Below are 19,066 nucleotides of genomic sequence, written 5' to 3' on the forward strand. Positions count from 1 at the left end.
AAAGAGAGAGGAGATTGTGTGAGAGCGAAGAGGGAATTACAACAGATCTGCTATAGGTTGTATCTCTTCAGTTTGTAGGATAATATAAAAGGAAGGACTAGCTGTTTCTCTGTGGACGTAGCCCAAACTAGGTGAATCACGTATATCTGTGCCTCTCTTGTTTTATGCATTTTCTGTGTTTATATTTCTACAATATTTTATGTGTTCCATTGCTCTTATCTAATTTTCTAGCAACTGGTATCAGAGCCAAAGGTCTATTTGGCTGATAAACTCGCAGGAGAGAAGGGTTCCTTGTTCGAGTGGGAGCAATGGCAGAAGATGGTAGGTTTAGGGTCAAAAAATTTAATGGCCAATACTACCAGCTGTGGAAGATGCAGATGGAATATTATTTGTACCAGAGAGATCTATACCAACCATTGAGCGGAAAAGCAAAGAAGCCGACGAGTATGACAGACACAGAATGGGATATTCTCCACAGAAAGGCACTTGGAACAATACGGCTGTGCCTGGCAACGTCAATAGTGTTTAATATTTCAAAGGAAATGACAACAGAGAGTTTAATGTCGACATTGGCCAAACTATATGAAAAACCCTTGGCCTCAAATAAAGTATTTCTTATGAAGAGTTTATTTAATATGAAAATGTCAGAAGATGGATCTGTTGCTGATCATTTAAATAATTTAATATAGTTACCAGTCAGTTAAGTTCTGTAGAGGTAACTTTTGATGATGAAGTTAGGGCTTTGTTATTTTTGTGCTCATTGCTAGAAAGTTGGAATGGTTTAGTTATGGAAATCAATAACTCTGTCTCTGGATCTAGTACTTTAAAGTTTAATGATGTTGTCGGTGCAATCCTTAGCGAGGAAATGCGATGGAAAAGCTCCGGTGAGACATCAGGTAATGCTTTGACTGCAGAGACTAGGGGAAGAAAAATGGAAAGAAGAAAGAGCCTTGGATATTGCAATAAGTCAAGAAAAGGCAGATCCAAGTCCAGATTAGGGATAGCGTGCTAGAAATGTGGGAAGAAAGGACACTTGAAGAAAGACTGCAAGTCTCAGAAGGGAAAAGAAGGAAATGCACAAGAAGAAAACAATCATGAAGCGAATGTGATAGGTGATGTGTTTCAAGATGCTTTGATTCTTTCATTAGAAAATATTATTGATGCCTAGGAGGTAGATTCAGGGGCCTCATTCCATGCCACAACTGATAGGAAACATTTTCATGATTATGTTCAAGGAGATTTTGGACAGGTTCGATTGGGTGATGATAAACCCTATAAAATCATTGGAATGGGTACAATTTTCATAAAACAAAAAAATGGAAATCAATGGATATTGAAGGAGGTAAGGCATGTTCTAGATTTGAAGAAAAATCTGATTTCAACAGAGCAGTTGGGAGGTGAAGGCTGTGTAACTACTTTCACAGATAAAACCTGGAAGGTCACTCAAGGAGCCCTGGTAATAACAAAGGAGAAAAGGTTGGTACATTGTATTTATGCAATGGTATTTCTAATTTGTTAATGCTTTAACCTCTACAGGAGAAGATACGACATTGTGGTATCATAGGCTTTGGCACACGAGTGAGAAGGGGATGCAGATCCTTCACTCAAGAAATTTGTTTTTATTTTTAACACGTTCGAATACTGATATATTATAAAAACTTCAACAGAGAGACAAGTTCTATTACAGATAGTAGAGGAAGCGAAGTAGGATTGATCCAAAATGGGCACGCAGTCCCTTGATCCAATTCACTAGGCTTGAAGTTTAAAACTTGGAAGGCATATCGGCTATATTGCCGTATGAACTGACCTAGGAGAAAACAATATTTACAATGCATAAGACGGCTTTACCAGAACTGGTTTACTGAATCATCAGGCGGCTGCTCTTTTTTGTCACTGTTCTTTGTTGAGGCCTCCCCTTGCATGCTTTGATTCATAGATCTAATGTGGTTGATGGCTTCTTCCAAGTGGTTGCATTTTTCTTTGAGGCCTTCAATTTCCGCCCTCTGTTTTTCTAGCTTCTTCTTCTTGGATTTATTCTCTGCATGAACTTCTTCTTTGAGATCGTTGAAGTGCTTGATGAAGCGGGCAATCATGAAACAGTGCGCCTTGCAGAGGGTGCAGCTGTTGTTGGAGATGACACGTTCCAGAGGGTTTTCAGACATTGTTGACGAGTCTTGAGTAGTCTTGGTGATCTTGAGGCAGAGCTTGGTTAGATTACTACAGAGAAGAGAGAAAAGATTGACTGATAGATTGGAGGAAGGAGGCAGGCGGATCAGAGAGTTGAAGGGAGGGGAGCAGATCAGAGAAGAGAGGATCGAGACTCCACGGGGAGGGGGAGGGATGCTACTCAAGAAATTTGTTGCCAAGTTTGAAGCATGTTGATTTGGAATTCTGTGAAAATTGTGTTTATGGAAAACAGAAGAGAGTCAGATTTTTCAAAGTTGGGAAAGAAAAGAAGAGCGAAAAATTAGAGCTTGTGCATACAGATGTATGGGGACCTACTCAGGTATCATCTCTCAGTGGCTCTTGTTATTATGTTACTTTTATTGATGATGCAACCAGAAAAACCCGGATTTATTGTATTCGAAATAAATTTGATGTATTTGATACTTTCAAGAAATGGAAAGCTTTGGTTGAAAACGAGACAGGAAAAAGGTTGAAGTGTCTCAGATCAGACAATGGAGGTGAATATTGCAGCAAAGATTTTGATAGGTACTGTTCAGAAAATGGAATTCGCAGAGAGAAGAGAGTTCCGGGAACACAACAACAAAATGCTGTGTGAGAAAGGATGAATGGGACAATCATGGAGCGTGCAAGGTGCATGGGATTGCATGCAGGATTGCCTTTACAATTTTGGGCAGATGCTGTAGATGCTGCTGTTTATCTAATAAACAGAGGGCCTTTAAGTTCCTTGGATGGTGGTATTCCAGAGGAAGCATGGACAGGTAAAAAGGTAAACTACTCTTTTTTAAAGACTTTTGGTTGTGAAGCCTTTGTCCAAATTAATAAAGCAAATAGAACAAAGCTTGAGGAAAAATCAAAGAAATGTACCTTTATTGGATATGGTGTTAATGGTTTTGGTTATCGCTTTTATGATTATGAAAAACAAAAAATCATTAGGAGCAGAGATTTTATATTCAATGAAAAGGTTTTATATAAGGATCAACTACAAGAAAAGAAACAGGAAAAAGAAAACAAAGAATACACAGTGCTTGAAGAGATCATAGAAAAAGTGATGGTGCCTGAAAATCATCAACAACCAAAACAATAACCACAATAGCAACAAGCACCTCAAACACTTGAAAGTGGTGTTAGAAGATCTACCAGGATAAGTAGACCCCCTGAACGATACTCTCCTTCATTATATTATGTATTGTTGATTGATTCTGGTGAACCAGAATGTTATGAAGAAGCAGTGCAGGTAGAAACCAAGAAGAAGTGGGAGCAAGCCATGAAAGAAGAGATGGACTCCTTAGCACATAACCAGACTTGGGACTTAGTCAGGTTTCCTGTAGGTAAAACAACATTGTAGAATAAATGGGTTTACAGGTTGAAGGAAGAAGATGGAGGTAGACAAAGGTATAAAGCTAGACTTGTGGTGAAGGGGTTTGCATAGAAAAAGGGTATAGACTTTGATGAGATATTTTCTCCTGTTGTTAAAATGACTTCAATCAAAACTATTTTAAGTCTAGTAGCAGCTGAATATTTGCATCTTGAGTAGTTAGATGTAAAGACAATTTTTTTCCATGGGGATTTGGAGGAAGAGATATATATGCAACAACCACAAGGATATGATGTAAAAGGGAAGGAGAAACTAGTGTGTAGGTTGAAGAAGAGCTTGTATGGCTTAAATAGGCTCCAAGACAATGGTATCTAAAATTTGACAGGTTTATGTCTGAACAAGGTTATACTAGATGTCACTCTAATCATTGTGTTTATCTCAAAAGACAAAATGATGGCAGCTATATTATATCGTTATTGTATGTAGATGACATGCTTGTTGCAGGTTCTAACATGCAGGAAATAGATGTGCTCAAAACAAAATTGGAAAACTCATTTGCAATGAAGGATTTGGGTGTGGCAAAACAAATCCTTGGTATGAGAATAACTAGAGACGGGAAGAATCACAATTAACATTGTCTTAGAGTGAGTACATACAAGAGGTGTTGAAAAGGTTTAATATGCAGAATGCAAAACCAGTTAGTTTACCTTGGGCTAGCCATTTCAAACTAAGTAAGGAAATGTGTCCCAAGACTTAGGAAGAAATGGCTGATATGTCTACAGTTTCGTATGCATAAGTAGTTGGAAGCTTAATGTATGCAATGGTCTACACAACGCCTGATATTGCACATGCAGTGGGAGTTGTAAGCAGGTACATGAACAATCTAGGAAAAGAACATTGGATGGTGGTGAAGTGGATTGCCAGGTATTTGAGAGGTACCACAAATCAAGCATTATGCTTTAGTGGTTCAAACATTTCTCTACAAGGATATGTTGATGCAGATATGGCGGGTGATAGAGATAACAGGAGGAGCACAACGGGGTATGTGTTTACTGTAGGTGGAACAACTATCAGTTGGGTCTCAAAACTGTAAAGTGTTGTTGTACTCTCAACAACAGAAGCAGAGTATGTTGCTTCTACAAAGGTTAGTAAAGAAATGATTTGGTTACAAAGGTTTTTGGATGAATTGGGTAAGAAGCAGGGGTTGGGCGAGTTATACAGTGAGAGCCAGAGTGCCATACATCTTGCAAAGAACTCTGCATTTCATTCCAAGACTAAACATATACAAGTCAAGTACCATTTCATACGGCCAGCATTGGAAGATGGACAGTTGAAGATGGAAAAGATACACACTAGCCAGAATCCTGCAGATATGTTAACAAAAGTTGTAACTAGGGAGAAACTGAGAGTCTGCTTATTTTCAATTGGTCTTCAAGTATGATGAAGAAGATGAGAAACAACCAGGTCCAAAGTGGAGTCCTTATCCAGCAAATGAAGCAGCGGTGGAGTTGCTATAATCAGTCTCCAAGTGGGAGATTGTTGGGTGTGGAGCCTGATTATCTTCTGTATTCAAGGGTATCGTCACATTGGACCGTAGTTTGTAATGGGCCGGAAAAGCCACCTGTAAAATATACGCTGTAGGGGGGGTCCAGGGGGGGCGACTACGACCTTTGGGAGCTGCCTTGAAGCTAAAAATAGATGTAAAATTTCCTTGTAAAATGTTTCAATTTCGTAGTCAATCTGGACTGTTCATTAGGCGGAGATCTGACGATAGAAGTTATGTTTAATTTAAGGTTTTTTTCCCTAGAAGGCAACCCCTCGCTATATATGAGGGAATTGTATTGCGTCTATGTAGATCTGTATTTTGAGTGAGAAAGAGATAGGAGATTGTGTGAGAGTGAAGAGGGAATTATAGTGGATCTGCTGTAGGTTGTATCTCTTCAGTTTGCTGGATAATATAAAAGGAAGTACTAGCTGTTTCTCCGTGGACGTAGCCCAAACTGGGTGAACCACATATATATGTGTCTCTCTTGTTTTATGCGTTTTCTGTGTTTATATTTCTACAATATTTTATGTGTTCCATTGCTCTGTAATATATAATTTTCTAACAGATGAAAGACCCCTCACCACAGGATAAACAAACAAATCAGTCCTTCGATGAGAAATGAAAGCCTCGATACCCATGCCTTATTTGAAACAAGGATCACTTTACACGTGATTGTCCACACCGCGCTGAAGTGAATCAGTTTCTTAAATCTTCCACTTCTCCTGCTATGTTGACTGACCTGTTTCCCAATCAGGAGACTCATATGGTTTCCCGGGACCCTTCTTCCTCTAACACGGTTTTTATGCTTTCCTCCTCAAAGTTGAAATCTGATGTTAAGGTGGCAACTCAGAACAAGGACTATGGTAATGCGAATCCATCGAACAGACTGATCAACCTGCCAGTTTGACATCACCTTCATCTGATCCTACTCCACCTTCGATTCCTGCAAAATTGACTATCAAGCCTCTGAAGGGCGTTATTCATAAGTCTGCTTTCAACCCTCGTTCAAGAGCTTCCCAAAACTATAACGTAGTTGAAGACTTGGCTTAGTCTCCATCAACTATGTGAACTCATGAGGTGTTGCAAAAATGCCCTGCCCAAAAGAAGGCCTTGCTATTAGCTATCAGATATGTGGATCCATTGGATTCCAACCTAGTGGTTTTATCTCATGAAAACTATACCCCTCAACTTCCAACTCAACTAGCTTTTATTATCCAGGTTGTCATCCGTGGTAAGAACATTCATTTCTCTATTATGGATGAGAGAGCCTCAACCTGCATTATGTCCTTGTCTTGCTGGAAGGCAATTGGTTCACCTTAACTGAGTCAATCAACCACCACATTGAAAGCCTTTGATGGAAGAACATACAAACCTTGTGGGATTCTGAATTCCCTTCAAGTAGAACTAGGGGGCAAAACCGTTTCCATAGAAGTTGAAGTTATTGACGGACCTCTCAATTATAATCTTCTACTGGGACGTACACAGGTTTATTCCATGGCTACCGTCATTTCGACTTACTTCTGTATGACTGCTTTTCCTCACAAATGCAAGACTGTAGCCATAGATCAACTCACCTTTTTTTCCTATGATTCTCACGTTACTAGAAGGGTCCCTCTTGTAGGGGAAACTCTACATTTGTATCAGCATGTTAGAGTTGGATTGTTGAACGATTCTTCACTTATGGGAACCTTTTTTCTCCCTCCTCCTCTCCTTCCTGACAACTCATCTTCGGTTTCTTATATCAACATGATATCATACTTGAATATCCTAGCTGATCCCTGGATTCTACCTGATGGAACTAAAATTCAAAGTTTTTGGCGACCAAATGCTGCTTAGCCTTGTTGAGCTAGTTTATGAAGCCATCTATTCGGCTTTTGTGGCTTACACCTTCTCTTCGATTAATTGGGTAGATCGATCACTAGATTATGGCACATCTTTTGATTCTTTTTCTTGTATATTCTCTATTGATGAGAGCATCATGGAGATCATGATGCTAGATCAGGGTTTATGGCACGAGCCGTGGGATGAACATCACCATCATTCCTCCTTACTAGATTCCATTGAGGATAATCTCAGTGATGTGTACTTACCTAATTTTGTCAAGCCTTTTACGAATTCCATCTCCATTCATGAGGTTGACTCCGAAAAGAACCTTTCGAATATCGAAGAAATGATACCTCTCAATATATTTTTCAAACTAGGTATTGTCAAAAATCTATACATTGGAGGAAAAGAGAGTTCGCTTTGAGCTGCCGCGCTGCAACCCTAGCCGCGTCTTCTGAGCGATCCCGCAAGCGCTCTCCCTCATGGAGCCTGGAGGCGGCCCTGCGACCCCTCCCCCCTTTCCTCCAGAGATCGAAGCCTTCAAGGCTCTGGTAACTGCAACAGGAAAACGTCAGGTCACAGGCCCGCAGCAAAAATTCGTCAAAAAACTGGACAATATACCCAAGGTGGCCTTACCAGAGGAGGAAATCTGTAGATCTGCGCTGAATCTTGCAGAAAAAGGTCTGATCGGCCAGTTCACCGGTTTGTGGCCATCCCCGAGAGCAGTCGAAGAATGGGTCAAAAGGAATTGGCTACCTTTGGTAAATGAAGGAATCAAGATCTATTTTGTAGGCAAAGGGTTCTTCGTTTTCTTGTTTGACAGTACAGAGGACAGAGGCCTGATTTTCAGAAACGGGCCATACTTCATGGGGCCTCAAGGACTCTACTTGAACAAATGGTCTACAGATTTCGATCCAGCGCAAGACGTGCCCAAGGCGGTTCCTGTTTGGGTGCGCCTCCCGCATCTTCCCCTGCATTGCTGGAATCAAAGCTCACTTCAATCCATTGGAAACGCTCTTGGAAAATACATAGACCAGGCCCCAAGGAAGGATCAATACTCTTGTGCCCGGATCTGCGTGGAGGTCGATTTGGAAACAGGATTACCCGAAGCGATTCAGCTATCGGTGGCAAACTGGACACACATACAAGAGCTTGATTATGAACAGCTGCCTTTCAAGTGTCGATTCTGTCATGAGTACGGGCACTTTGCAAGATACTGCAAAAAAAGAAACGAGGAGACAACAGAGAAGGAAAAAGAAGAACAATGGAAACAGGCAAAGAAGACAACACTCAGCAGACAGAGTAACAAAAACAAGGCTAAAGGGACAGAGAACAAAGTAGATAATGGAAGCACAAGTAACCAAAACGCCGGAAGCAGTGAAACAAAAGGCAACGAGGGGGATAAAAACCCCTTTGAAATCCTCACGCCTCCTTCAGATCCTCCGGAAGCAGGGGAAGAAGAACCACCACAGCAGGAGAATATTGAAACCATAGAACCAGGTAATAACCCAATCCCCATCCCAAGCAATATTTCTTCCCCTTCATATGCAGATATAATAAAAAAAAAGAAGAAAACCATAGAGAATATGGGATCATCAGATGATGAAACATTTGAAAGGACAACAAAAAGGGCTGGACGAAGATCAAACAAGGAAACTAGAGAAGAGGAGTCAGAAAGACAAAAAACCCTCGGCAGTCAAGCTACCATCGAAATGACACTAGGGAGGAATATCAGGCCTAGGGCCTCCAAAGGAGGAGGGCCTACCCCTTCAAGTGGTAAATGATGCAGTTGATCTCTTGGAACTGTAGGGGTTTGGGTAATCCCAACAAGGCAAAGGCTATCAAAGACTTATTAAAGATGGAGACCGTGGACATCCTTATGCTCCAAGAGACCAAAGTAGAAGGGGAAACCCTTCTAAACACCAGCGCTATGAAATGGAAATTTGATTCAGGAAAGGCTGTTAGTGCAAGGGGCACGGCTGGAGGAATAGGTACTTTTTGGACAAAAGACTTCTCACTAGAACGATTCTTAGCGACCCAACATTGGATTTTCACAGAGCTGCGTCACACCGTAAGCAATCTTTCCCTCGCTCTGTTTAACTTGTATGTCCCTGTTCATTATGAAGAAAAGAGAGAGTGCTGGAGGACACTCTTGGATTATATAGCGCAAATCAGCCCCACAAATTTAGTCATAGGTGGAGATTTGAACATAACTCTAGATCCCAAAGAAAAGAAAGGAGGGATTCAGTCTAGAGATCCTTTCATCAATACAGTGGGCAATTTGATTCAGCAGTGGGATTTGGTAGACTTCAAACCAGTGAAAGGCAAATACACCTGGACAAACAATAGAACCGGAGAAAATCATATCTCTGCCAGATTGGATAGGTTTCTCATCAGCAGCTCCTTAATGATGGACAACAGAATAGTTTTCACCAAGATTCTTCCAAAGCTCACATCGGATCATAAGCCTATCCTCTTATGCCTAAAAGAAGAAGAAGATTTAGGCCCCCTTCCATTTCGTTTCAACCCTCTTTGGGCAGGTAAAGAAGGGTTTCTAGAAACAGTTCAAGCAGCATGGAGGATAGATGTACTCGGTTCCCCAAGCTATGTGTGGGAACAAAAAATGAAAAATACAAAAAAAGCACTCAAAGATTGGATAAAGAAATCCATGCAATCCCCCAACAGGCAGAGGAAGGAGGCAGTTCTTCAATTGGAAGGAATACAACTTGAAATGGAGGAGAAAGATCCCTCTTCCACAGATTTAGCCAATGAAAAATCTGCTCAAAGGAATGTATACTGTTCTTTTAGAAATGAAGAGGAATATTGGCGCTTAAAGTCTCGAAGTCTGTGGTTCAAATCTGGGGACAGAAATACCTCATACTTTCATAGACAGTGCAGGGCCCGTCTCTCGCGCAATCATATAACAGAAATTACCAGCACTAGTGGTTAGATATATAAAGGATTTTCTCAAATCAAAGAAGCAGCTGTAAATCATTTTCAGAACCTTCTTAGTGCAGAAAGAAATGGGAACGAGGAGGATGAAGCAGAGTTTCTCACAACCATCCCAAATCTAGTCAGTGAGGAAGATAATGATTCTCTGATGAGCCCAGTAACGGAAGAAGAGATAACTAATATAGTCTGGTCCATGGAACCAGATAAAGCCCCAGGTCCCGACGGTTTCACAGTACACTTTTACAGAATTTGTTGGGAGATTATCAAAATTGATCTCTTCAGAATGATAAGAGGAATCTTGAGGAAGGCAAAAGTGGGTGGTGGAATAAAATCCACATTTCTCGCTTTAATCCCCAAGGAAACAAACCCAGGATCCTTTGACAGATATAGGCCGATCTCCCTTTGTAATTCATCATATAAGATTGTGGCCAAACTGCTGGCAAACAGAATTAAGCCACTACTTCAAAAACTCATCTCTCCAGCCCAAGGAGGATTTGTGAAAGGCAGAGAAATCTTGGACAATGTCATTCAAATCCAAGAGGCTCTCCATTCCAGCCATACACGGAAAGAACAAGGTATGATTATCAAATTAGATATGAGTAATGCTTTTGATCGTGTTAACCGTTCTTTCCTGCTCAGGGTACTTGCAGCCTTTGGGTTCAGACAGGAATTCATAAACCTTATCAAAGCCTGCATCGAAAACATCTGGATCGCTCCAATGGTGAATGGGAGACCAACAGAGTTCTTTTTAGCCACCAGGGGACTGAGGCAAGGCTGCCCTCTGTCTCCCTTTCTCTATATTCTGATGGCGGATTCATTAAGCAGAAAGTTGACACAGGAGCAACAAAGCGGCACCATTCCTGGGATAAGAATCGTGCAAGGCGTAGCCCCAGTGAATCATGCGCTTTTTGCCGATGATTCACTCCTGCTCGGGGGCGCTTCCATGAGAATTGCTAAATCCTTCAAGACAATTCTCCAAAAGTATTGCAGTGTAACTGGAGCACTAATCAGTGAGAGGAAAAGCGCAGTTTACAGATGGAATACCGATCAACAAACAATTGAAAGGATAGCCAGTGAATTGGGGTTCAAAGGCTATGCAGAGTGGGATAAAATAAAGTATCTTGGTCTTCCGTTGACGATGGGATCCAATCGCAATTATTTGTGGGAGGAGGTGATTTCCAAGTTCAAAAATAAGATAGCAGCGTGGGGCGGAGTCTGGCTTACCACAGGCGGCAAGCTCACTCTCATCCGTTCGGTGCTTTCAGCTCTGCCTACTTTCCAAGCCTCTTTGCTGATGGCTCCAAGGCAAATCGCTGATCAGATCTCTTGTTTAATGCGGAATTTTTTGTGGAATGGTGGGAAGGGGAACAGTAACCGTTTTCACTTAGTTAATTGGGAAATGGTGAAGCGTCCCATTGCTGAAGGTGGACTCCAAATTAGAGACCCCCAACAAGCAAATCTAGCCCTGGGTTGTAAACTCCTGTGGCAGCTAATATCTGAGCCCACGCATCCTATCAGCCAGCTCTTAAATTTCAAATATCTCAGAAATTGGTCGATCATCTCCTTCAACCCAGCGCCTTCTCCTAGAGGAACACAGGCTTGGAGGCTCTGTTGCAAAGGGATAGATTTCTTCAGAACACATTTGTATAAAATTCCAGGGAACGACAAAGAAACATTGCTGTGGAGAGACCGAATCATGGGCCATCCTCCACTCTCAGTCATAAACGAAATCACATATTTAAGAGTCTGGTTAAGATCAAAAGGAATCATGAAAATCGAGGACATTGCAGAATGGGATAACAAAGGCAATTGGCAGTGTTGGACTTTGCCCAACATACCAGCGCACTTAAAAAATCAGTTAAACTATTTCATAGATGCAATCACAGACTTTACTCCAGTGCACAAGGACGAGGAAGATTCATGGGGTTGGGGACAAACAGGGATATACACAGCCAAACAAGGGTACTTACAGATGCAAGGCAAAAAAGACTCTTCGCACCCAGAAGCAGTGTGGAAGCAGATCTGGGAAAGCTTCAGCATTCCGAAGATCAATTTCTTCTTTTGGACTTTGTTTCACAACAAAATCCTGACTGGAGATAACCTATGTAGAAGGAACATAGCTGGTCCACATCGATGCGTGTTCTGCAAAAAAGCCTTGGAGACCTCAGTTCACATATTTATTGAATGTGAGTATGCACAGAAGGCCTGGACTAGCTTCTTGGCTGGACTGAATGTTAGACCCCCAGTGCATTGTTCGATAACAGACATGTTTTCGTCTTGGAAAGCTCGTTATCCCTACAGCATCGCAGACAAATCTCTTTGGCACAAGGTGTGGATTGCAGCTCCAAAATATGTGTGCTGGAAGTTGTGGCTCTCCCGGAACGAAATTGTCTTTAATCAAAAAGAAATGTCTGCAGGAAATGTCGCAGAAAAGGCCAAGAAACTACTAATAGAAACTCTGAGACAATCCAATGTTAGAGACAGCTCCCTAAGAGATGAAGAAAGAGCATGGTTGGGTGATTACACTCCTACAACGAGTCCTTCAACAATCACTCGCCCAAATCACAAGGAAAACTGGCAGATTCGAGACACTTTGGAAAGCTTCCAGAAGTGGTGGAAAGCTCAAGGAAAATGCACTATCTTCTTTGACGGAGCCTCGAAAGGCAATCCAGGCAGGTCAGGAGCTGGGGGGGTCATTTATCTCCCGGATGGAAGAAAAGAGGAATTCAGTTGGGGACTCGGAATTAAAACCAACAATCAGGCAGAAGTCCTCAGTCTTTTAAAAGCTTGCCAACTGGCCAGAAAAGGAAACCCAAGGGAAATCTTAGTGTTTGGAGACTCAGAATTGCTGATAAAATCTCTATTAAATAAGAAAGGGCTCAAGGATCCAGTACTGAACAAACATATACTAAGAGTGAATAGACTCTTGAAGGACTTCTCTGCAGTTCAAATCTTTCATATCCTCAGAGAATTAAACTTAGAAGCAGACAGCCTGGCAAATATTGGATGTAATCTAGAAAAGAACATGATCAGCATAAATGCAGGAGAACCGAATATGGCAGCCATTCCTTAAAAGGGCAAGTCGATCTTGTAAAAGCAGAAAATTGTTTTGTTAGAAACAGGAAAATGTAAAACTTGATATGGCTTTGGCCACCCATAAATAAAATACCCGTTTCGGTTAAAAAAAAAAAAAAAAAAAATCTATACATTGGAGCATATTGTTCTCCATATGAGATCGAGATCTATAAAGCCCTATTTTTTGAGTTTTGGTATGTCTTTGCCTGGACTTATGAAGAAATGCTAGGTATCAACCCAAATATAGTAGTGCACGAGATTAAAACATATCCTGATGCCAAACCCGTCTGGGATCGCCTCCATCCAGTCCATCCCAAGAAGGTTGCCGGGATTAAGGCTAAAGTTGAAAAGCTTCTTTGGGTTGGTTTCATGTACCTTGTTCCTTTAATTGATTGGGTATCAAAAGTTGTCCCTATCATGAAGAAATAAGGCACGATTTGAGTATGTGTTGATTTCCAGGTTGTGAATCGTGCTTGTCCAAAGGACAACTATCCGACCCCGTTTATTGACCAGATTGTTGATGACTGCATCAGATGCGAGGTTTATTCATTCATGGATAGATTCTTGGGCTATAATCAAATCAACATTCTCTTGATGGACCAACCTAAGACTGCATTTATATGTCCTTGGTGTACTTTTTCTTATCGAAATCTTCCATTCGCTTTAAAGAACATTGGGGCCACATTTCAATGTGTTATGGATTATGCTTTTCATGACATTAAACACATCGTGCAACACTACTTGGATGATCTCCCTACTCATTCTAAACATCATGTTGATCACTCGATGCATCTAAGGGCTATTTTCCTCCATTGTAGACACTATAACATTCAACTTAACAGGCAAAAATGTGCATTCTGTGCCAGTTTTGGTCGACTCCTAGGTTTTGTCATTTCAAAACAAGGAATTCGTATTGATGCTCTGAAAGTACATGGAATCATTGACTTGCGTACACCTTCTTCTCTCATATAATTACAAAGACTCCAAGGGAAATCTAACTTCTAGTGGAGGTTTGTCCATAATTACGTTGAGTTGACCAAAGGATTCACTCACTTGCTGAAAAAAGGGGTCCCCTTCCATTAGGACGAAGTTGCTCAGAAAGCGTTTGATGCCTTGGAAGATTTACTAGTTTGGGCATCTCTTTTATACCCCCTTGATTATCAGTACAACTATTTCTTGTATCTCGCTGTTGCCATTTCTACTATAGCAATGGTATTGGTCCAAGAAGACGATATAGGGATTGAACATCCCATTTATTATCTGAGTTGAAATTTTAACGATATCAAAATTAGGTATATTCATGTAGAAAAGTTGGCTTTGGTAGCCACTCAAGCTTTCCAAAGGTTTCACCATTACAACTTGCTTCGGAAAACTACGGTCATTTCAGATTGCAACCCTGTGACATATATATTATCATGTCAATTTCTGGGGGGAAAGTACTCTAAATGGATCATTATCCTACAAGAGTTTGGCCTAGAGTTCATCATGTCCAAGTCAAAGAAGTCCCTAGTTTTCACCGAGCTAATGTGCGATCTTCCTTCCCTTGATTCTAAATATACATCTAAAGATTATATCCCTGACGAGTCGTTATTTTTTATTTCGTCATCTGGCCCATGGTATGGAGATTTTCTGATCTATCTCCAGATCCATACTTTCCAACCTAATACCTCTCACTCCGAGCCACAATGTATTCGATACCAATCTTGAAATTATGTTATTATTGGTGACACCCTTTACCGTTGTGGTATTGATACGATTTTACGGAGGTGCCTCACACTTGAGGAGGCCGAGAGAGTCCTTAATGAATTCCACTCAGGGGCATGTGGTGGACATCTATCTAGTTACGCCACCGCGTAGGAGATCTTACGTGTTGGTTACTTTTGGCCTACTATCTTTCGTGACTGTATTCTCGCCATCCAGAAGTGGCATGCGTGCGAGGTCTACGATCATAAGATCCGTGCTTCGCTTGCTTCGCTACATCACGTTATCTCTATTGGTCCCTTTGCAAAATGGGGTATCGACTTTATGACATGTAACCCTCACTCAAAAGTGGGGCATGGTTATATAATTGTCGCTGTAGACTACTTTACTAAGTGGGCCGAAGTGATGCCTACATATAACAACATTGGCGAAATGACTGCATACTTTTTCTTTAATCACGCTATTGCTAGGTTTGGTGTTCCACAAGAAATAGTTGTAGATCACAAGCATTTCCAGAATCATATGATGATCGAACTAGCTCCTAAGTTGGGACTTTCACATGAAATTTCCACTCCCTACTATCCTCAGGCTAATGGATAGGTTGAGGCTATTAACAAAGTTCTTAAGACTATGCTTCAGTGTATGGTAGGGGTACACAAATCGGGTTTTCACTTGCTTCTTTACGTTTCCTTGTGGGCATATCGAACCTTAGTTAGGACTGCTATCGGATTCATACCCTTTCAGTTGGTCTATAGCCTGGAAGAAATCCTCCCCATCGAATGTGAAATTCCATTGTTAAAACTAGTTGTCGAACTTCTTCATGCCACTTCTGTAGAGGAAGAGCGTCTTTTACATCTGACTCATTTGGATGGAACTCGACGTAATTCTGCTTTAGCCAATGAAGCTCATAAAAGATGCGTCAAGGTGCAATATGACAAAAATGTCAAGCCTCGTGTCTTCTCGGAAGGAGACCTGGTTCTCTTATATGACCAGGAGGCCGATAAGTTAGGTCCAAGAAATTTCCAATCCATGTGGCTGGGTCTGTACATTGTCAAGCGAGTCCTTGCAAAAGGGGCCTATGAGTTAGTAGACTTTGATGGAGTTCCACTGGTGCAACCTAGGAATGGGATGTACCTAAAAAAATACTATGCTTGATCTCATGCGTAGTACACTGTGTACATATTGTCTATAGGTGTGTTGAGTGTGTTTGTAGTGTGTCTTTTCAGAGTTCCCACAAGTTTCTGTTGATTCCTTTTACGTTTGGTTTGTAGATGTCAACCTCTCTCAAACCATATATTGGTTATGCCGATGATGCTAGTCTTAGTACTCAAAACCTCTCTTCCGCAGCATGGACTATCTTTGCTCCAAATGGCGAGATAGTGAGTATGCAAGGGATTTTCATTGGTCGCTCTACTAACAACATCGCTAAGTATAACACAGTGGTTGAGCTACTATCTGATGCTATTTTACATGGTATCCACCGTTTAGTCATCAGGCTTGACTCATAACTCATAGTACTACAACTTTCTAATGTCTATTCGGTGAGAAATCCTAGCATCCTTTGCATGGTTTTGAGAGTACATCTTTTGGAAAGACATTTCAATTTCATACGATATGAACATATTTATAGAAATCTAAACGCATTAGCAAATGCCCTGACTATTTACATTTTAGATAAACATTTGCAACAAATGTAAATAAGTTTCAATTCACATCACATCATATTGAAAGCAAAATAGGAACTAGGAAACATTGAGAATATGTGTATATATTAAGTTTGGTTTTACAAAAAATTGTGCCCCGAGACACATATGGCTACATCGCCCATATGAAAAATTACATGCAAATATCTAAGTATACAAATCAATGGTGCTCATGATAAAATGACACTACACGAGCTATCTTGCGCAGTAATAGACCAATATGGCTAGGGACTCCAATAGTGTGTCGCTGAAGTAGCGTTGGAATCTGGTCGATCACGGTGTCATCAATCTCATGTGTTAGCCCCTCCATGTGGTGCTCCACCTCTAATAGGATCTTAGCTACCTTAAGATATCGTAGCGCATCTCGTCCTACCGCAATAATTGGTATTGGTTCCACTGCATCTTCATGTGGTTGTCTCTCTGCACGATGGAGATATGAAGCATCTACCGGTCAAACTGGTCCAATATCTACATGAAAAAATCAATAGTTTAGTCTCAGAAACATAAAAAACACAATTTTTTTTGTAAAACTTTCAAAAACCTAAATGGTTGAAATATTTTTACCTAAAGCATCCCATTGCTCACCCTCGGGAAGCACAAGCTTGGGATCATCATAGAAATCCATCCCTGTGTAAGGATAATCATTGATCATGATGAAATGTCTAGAAGCCACCCAAAGAAGGCTGGTAAGAAGTTGATCGCCAACGGACCTGCATGTCAGGCCATATGATCTATCCAACTCCTCATCCGTGGGGCCCTCAGATCAATAGGCTTGAGTATGATCTGCTGAGGCTGAAGTAGTGGCACTTGCTCTAGAGAAAAAGAGACTAAGATCAAACCATAACAGAAGTTATTTAACTTCCCCTCTCTTGATTTAGTCAATTGTTCTTTCATATTGACCAAAACTTTCTTGCTCCAGTTGAAGATTGTTGGTTCTAGGCACTCCACCCCGTACTGCATGTATGAACTACTTGCTACATGAAGTGTTGAGCTACCTTCCAATATCACGATAATGAACATGATCATTCTCAAAGGTAATTGGGTTACATATTTTATATTGATCTTTCCATCCCTAGGTTGTTGGGCTCAAGGTCTACAACAGGTAGCGATATAATATTTCACTGTCTACCCACCGCTTCTCCCACCTAGGAGGGAGACGGGGGCACCCCTTATGTATAAAATTGTCAGAAAGTAGATATATTATACCTTTATCTGGAGCAGATGTTCGCCAAACTTGAATGCTTGTTCCTGGACTTCCCATGAATGAACAAGATATTTCAACAATTCCATCTATTGCCTCATACCAGGAAGCCAGAAGAATTTTAACAATTCATAGCTTTTCAGTGCCTGGATGGTAGCAGGATCATTTGCTGCATTTAAATCATGTTCCTCATGTTTTATTTCTCTCCAAATGAATGTCATTTTGTGCTAATGAACACCTGAAACATCAACAGGAGATTCATTAGTTCCTTTTTATGCAAAAAAACTTGAAAAAAATTGAGGGAAAACTGATAAAAAAATTGGCATTTTGTGCCCAATGCACCCTAGTAGTGGACGAAAAAGCATTGCATCTGTCCCAAAAGTGGCAGTCTTCCTAGGTGCAATTCATATTTCGATTCTAGGGGGGTGTTTTGGTCCTAGGGCGTGTTCTTGGAACCCCAGGGCCCTCAAAACCTCAAAAAATTTGCATGAAATCACAAAAATGGACCGTAAAAAGAAAGAGAAGGGTTTTAGATCCTACCTAGAAGCGATGGTGCTCGAAATGGTCCACTGAATTGGTAGCAATCAGATGTAGAAAATCAAGGGAAAAAGAGCTCATAACTCTTACTGTTGGAGGTAAATGTGAAATGGTGAAAATGAATAGCCATTTTGAGTATTTATGGTCATCTCTCACATTATTTTTTTCATATTTAATGTTTTGACCTAGATATGCTTCATTTTTATTATGAAACATGTATGTTTAATCCTTTTTGTGATGTTTTGGGTAGTTCGATAGTTGTTAACAAATTTTTATCATGCTTTAAATGGGTTATTTTTACCAAGGATTGTACTTTTATCTCTTTTTTTGGGCTTTGTAAATCTACGAAAAAGGAACCATGTGGAGTCCTCTTTCAAATCTTTTTAGACTCCAAAAATATGAAAAGATCACCGAGCACTTGTCTTTTTGAACTCGTAAAAGTAAATGAAAAGACGTCTACTCAATATAAGTTTAACCCTTTTCCAGACTAAGATAGACTATAAGTTTAATCGTGCATGGTTAGTCCTAAGACGAACATTTTTTCTGTTTTTGTAAATTGTTGGTAGCCTGAATTTGAGTTTGGTTCCGATTCAAAGGGATTGCCCCTAGTTGGTGCACGTGGGGGTTGGTTGTTTCCCCCTTGCCCAGGTTCTCCTTTTTGTTTGTTCTTTCCTTTCTTATTGGTTGCATTTGGAGAGTTAACAGTGTTGAGGATTTCGTATGCTTGTTGCTATTGAAGGAAGGAAGGTTGCCCAAAATTAACCACCAGGTTAGGCCAAGGTGGGGGGTTGTTGGAAATACTAAGAGGGGGGTGAATCAATATTCCTTAGCAATTAACACTTTTAAATCTTTTCAAAGCATTAGTTAATCTTCAATTATTATTAATGTTTATCCAGTAATAACAATAAACAATAAAACACAATAGGCACACAAATTTTAGGTGGAAAACCCCCTCTGGGTCAAAAACCACCAAACGCTTTTCTAATAAATTCTTTTAAACTTCAGCCCCAATTGAAATTAAAGCT

General features: G+C 40.6%; 1 protein-coding gene across 1 annotated transcript; it reads left to right on the forward strand.

The window, feature by feature from the left end:
* Window positions 1-7,354: 7,354 nt before the first annotated feature.
* On the forward strand, window positions 7,355-12,897 carry LOC149267346 (uncharacterized). Its single transcript, XM_089411070.1, has 3 exons — window positions 7,355-8,372; window positions 8,825-9,715; window positions 9,890-12,897. Exons 1-3 carry the CDS (start codon window positions 7,355-7,357, stop codon window positions 12,895-12,897), a joined length of 4,917 nt encoding a protein of 1,638 aa, XP_089267196.1.
* Window positions 12,898-19,066: the final 6,169 nt, after the last annotated feature.

Source organism: Pinus tabuliformis, chromosome 6, assembly GCF_031772625.1.
Source record: "Pinus tabuliformis cultivar Carrire ecotype Pingquan chromosome 6, CPIR1, whole genome shotgun sequence".
Lineage (NCBI taxonomy): Eukaryota > Viridiplantae > Streptophyta > Pinopsida > Pinales > Pinaceae > Pinus > Pinus tabuliformis.

Excerpts from the sequence above, each read along its gene's own strand:
- LOC149267346 (XM_089411070.1), top strand. The coding sequence starts at position 7,355 with ATGGAGCCTGGAGGCGGCCCTGCGACCCCTCCCCCCTTTCCTCCAGAG. Across the intron at positions 8,373-8,824 it reads TATTGAAACCATAGAACCAG|GAAAGGCTGTTAGTGCAAGG; the intron begins GTAATAACCCAA and ends AATTTGATTCAG. Across the intron at positions 9,716-9,889 it reads TTGGCGCTTAAAGTCTCGAA|AAAGAAATGGGAACGAGGAG; the intron begins GTCTGTGGTTCA and ends TTCTTAGTGCAG.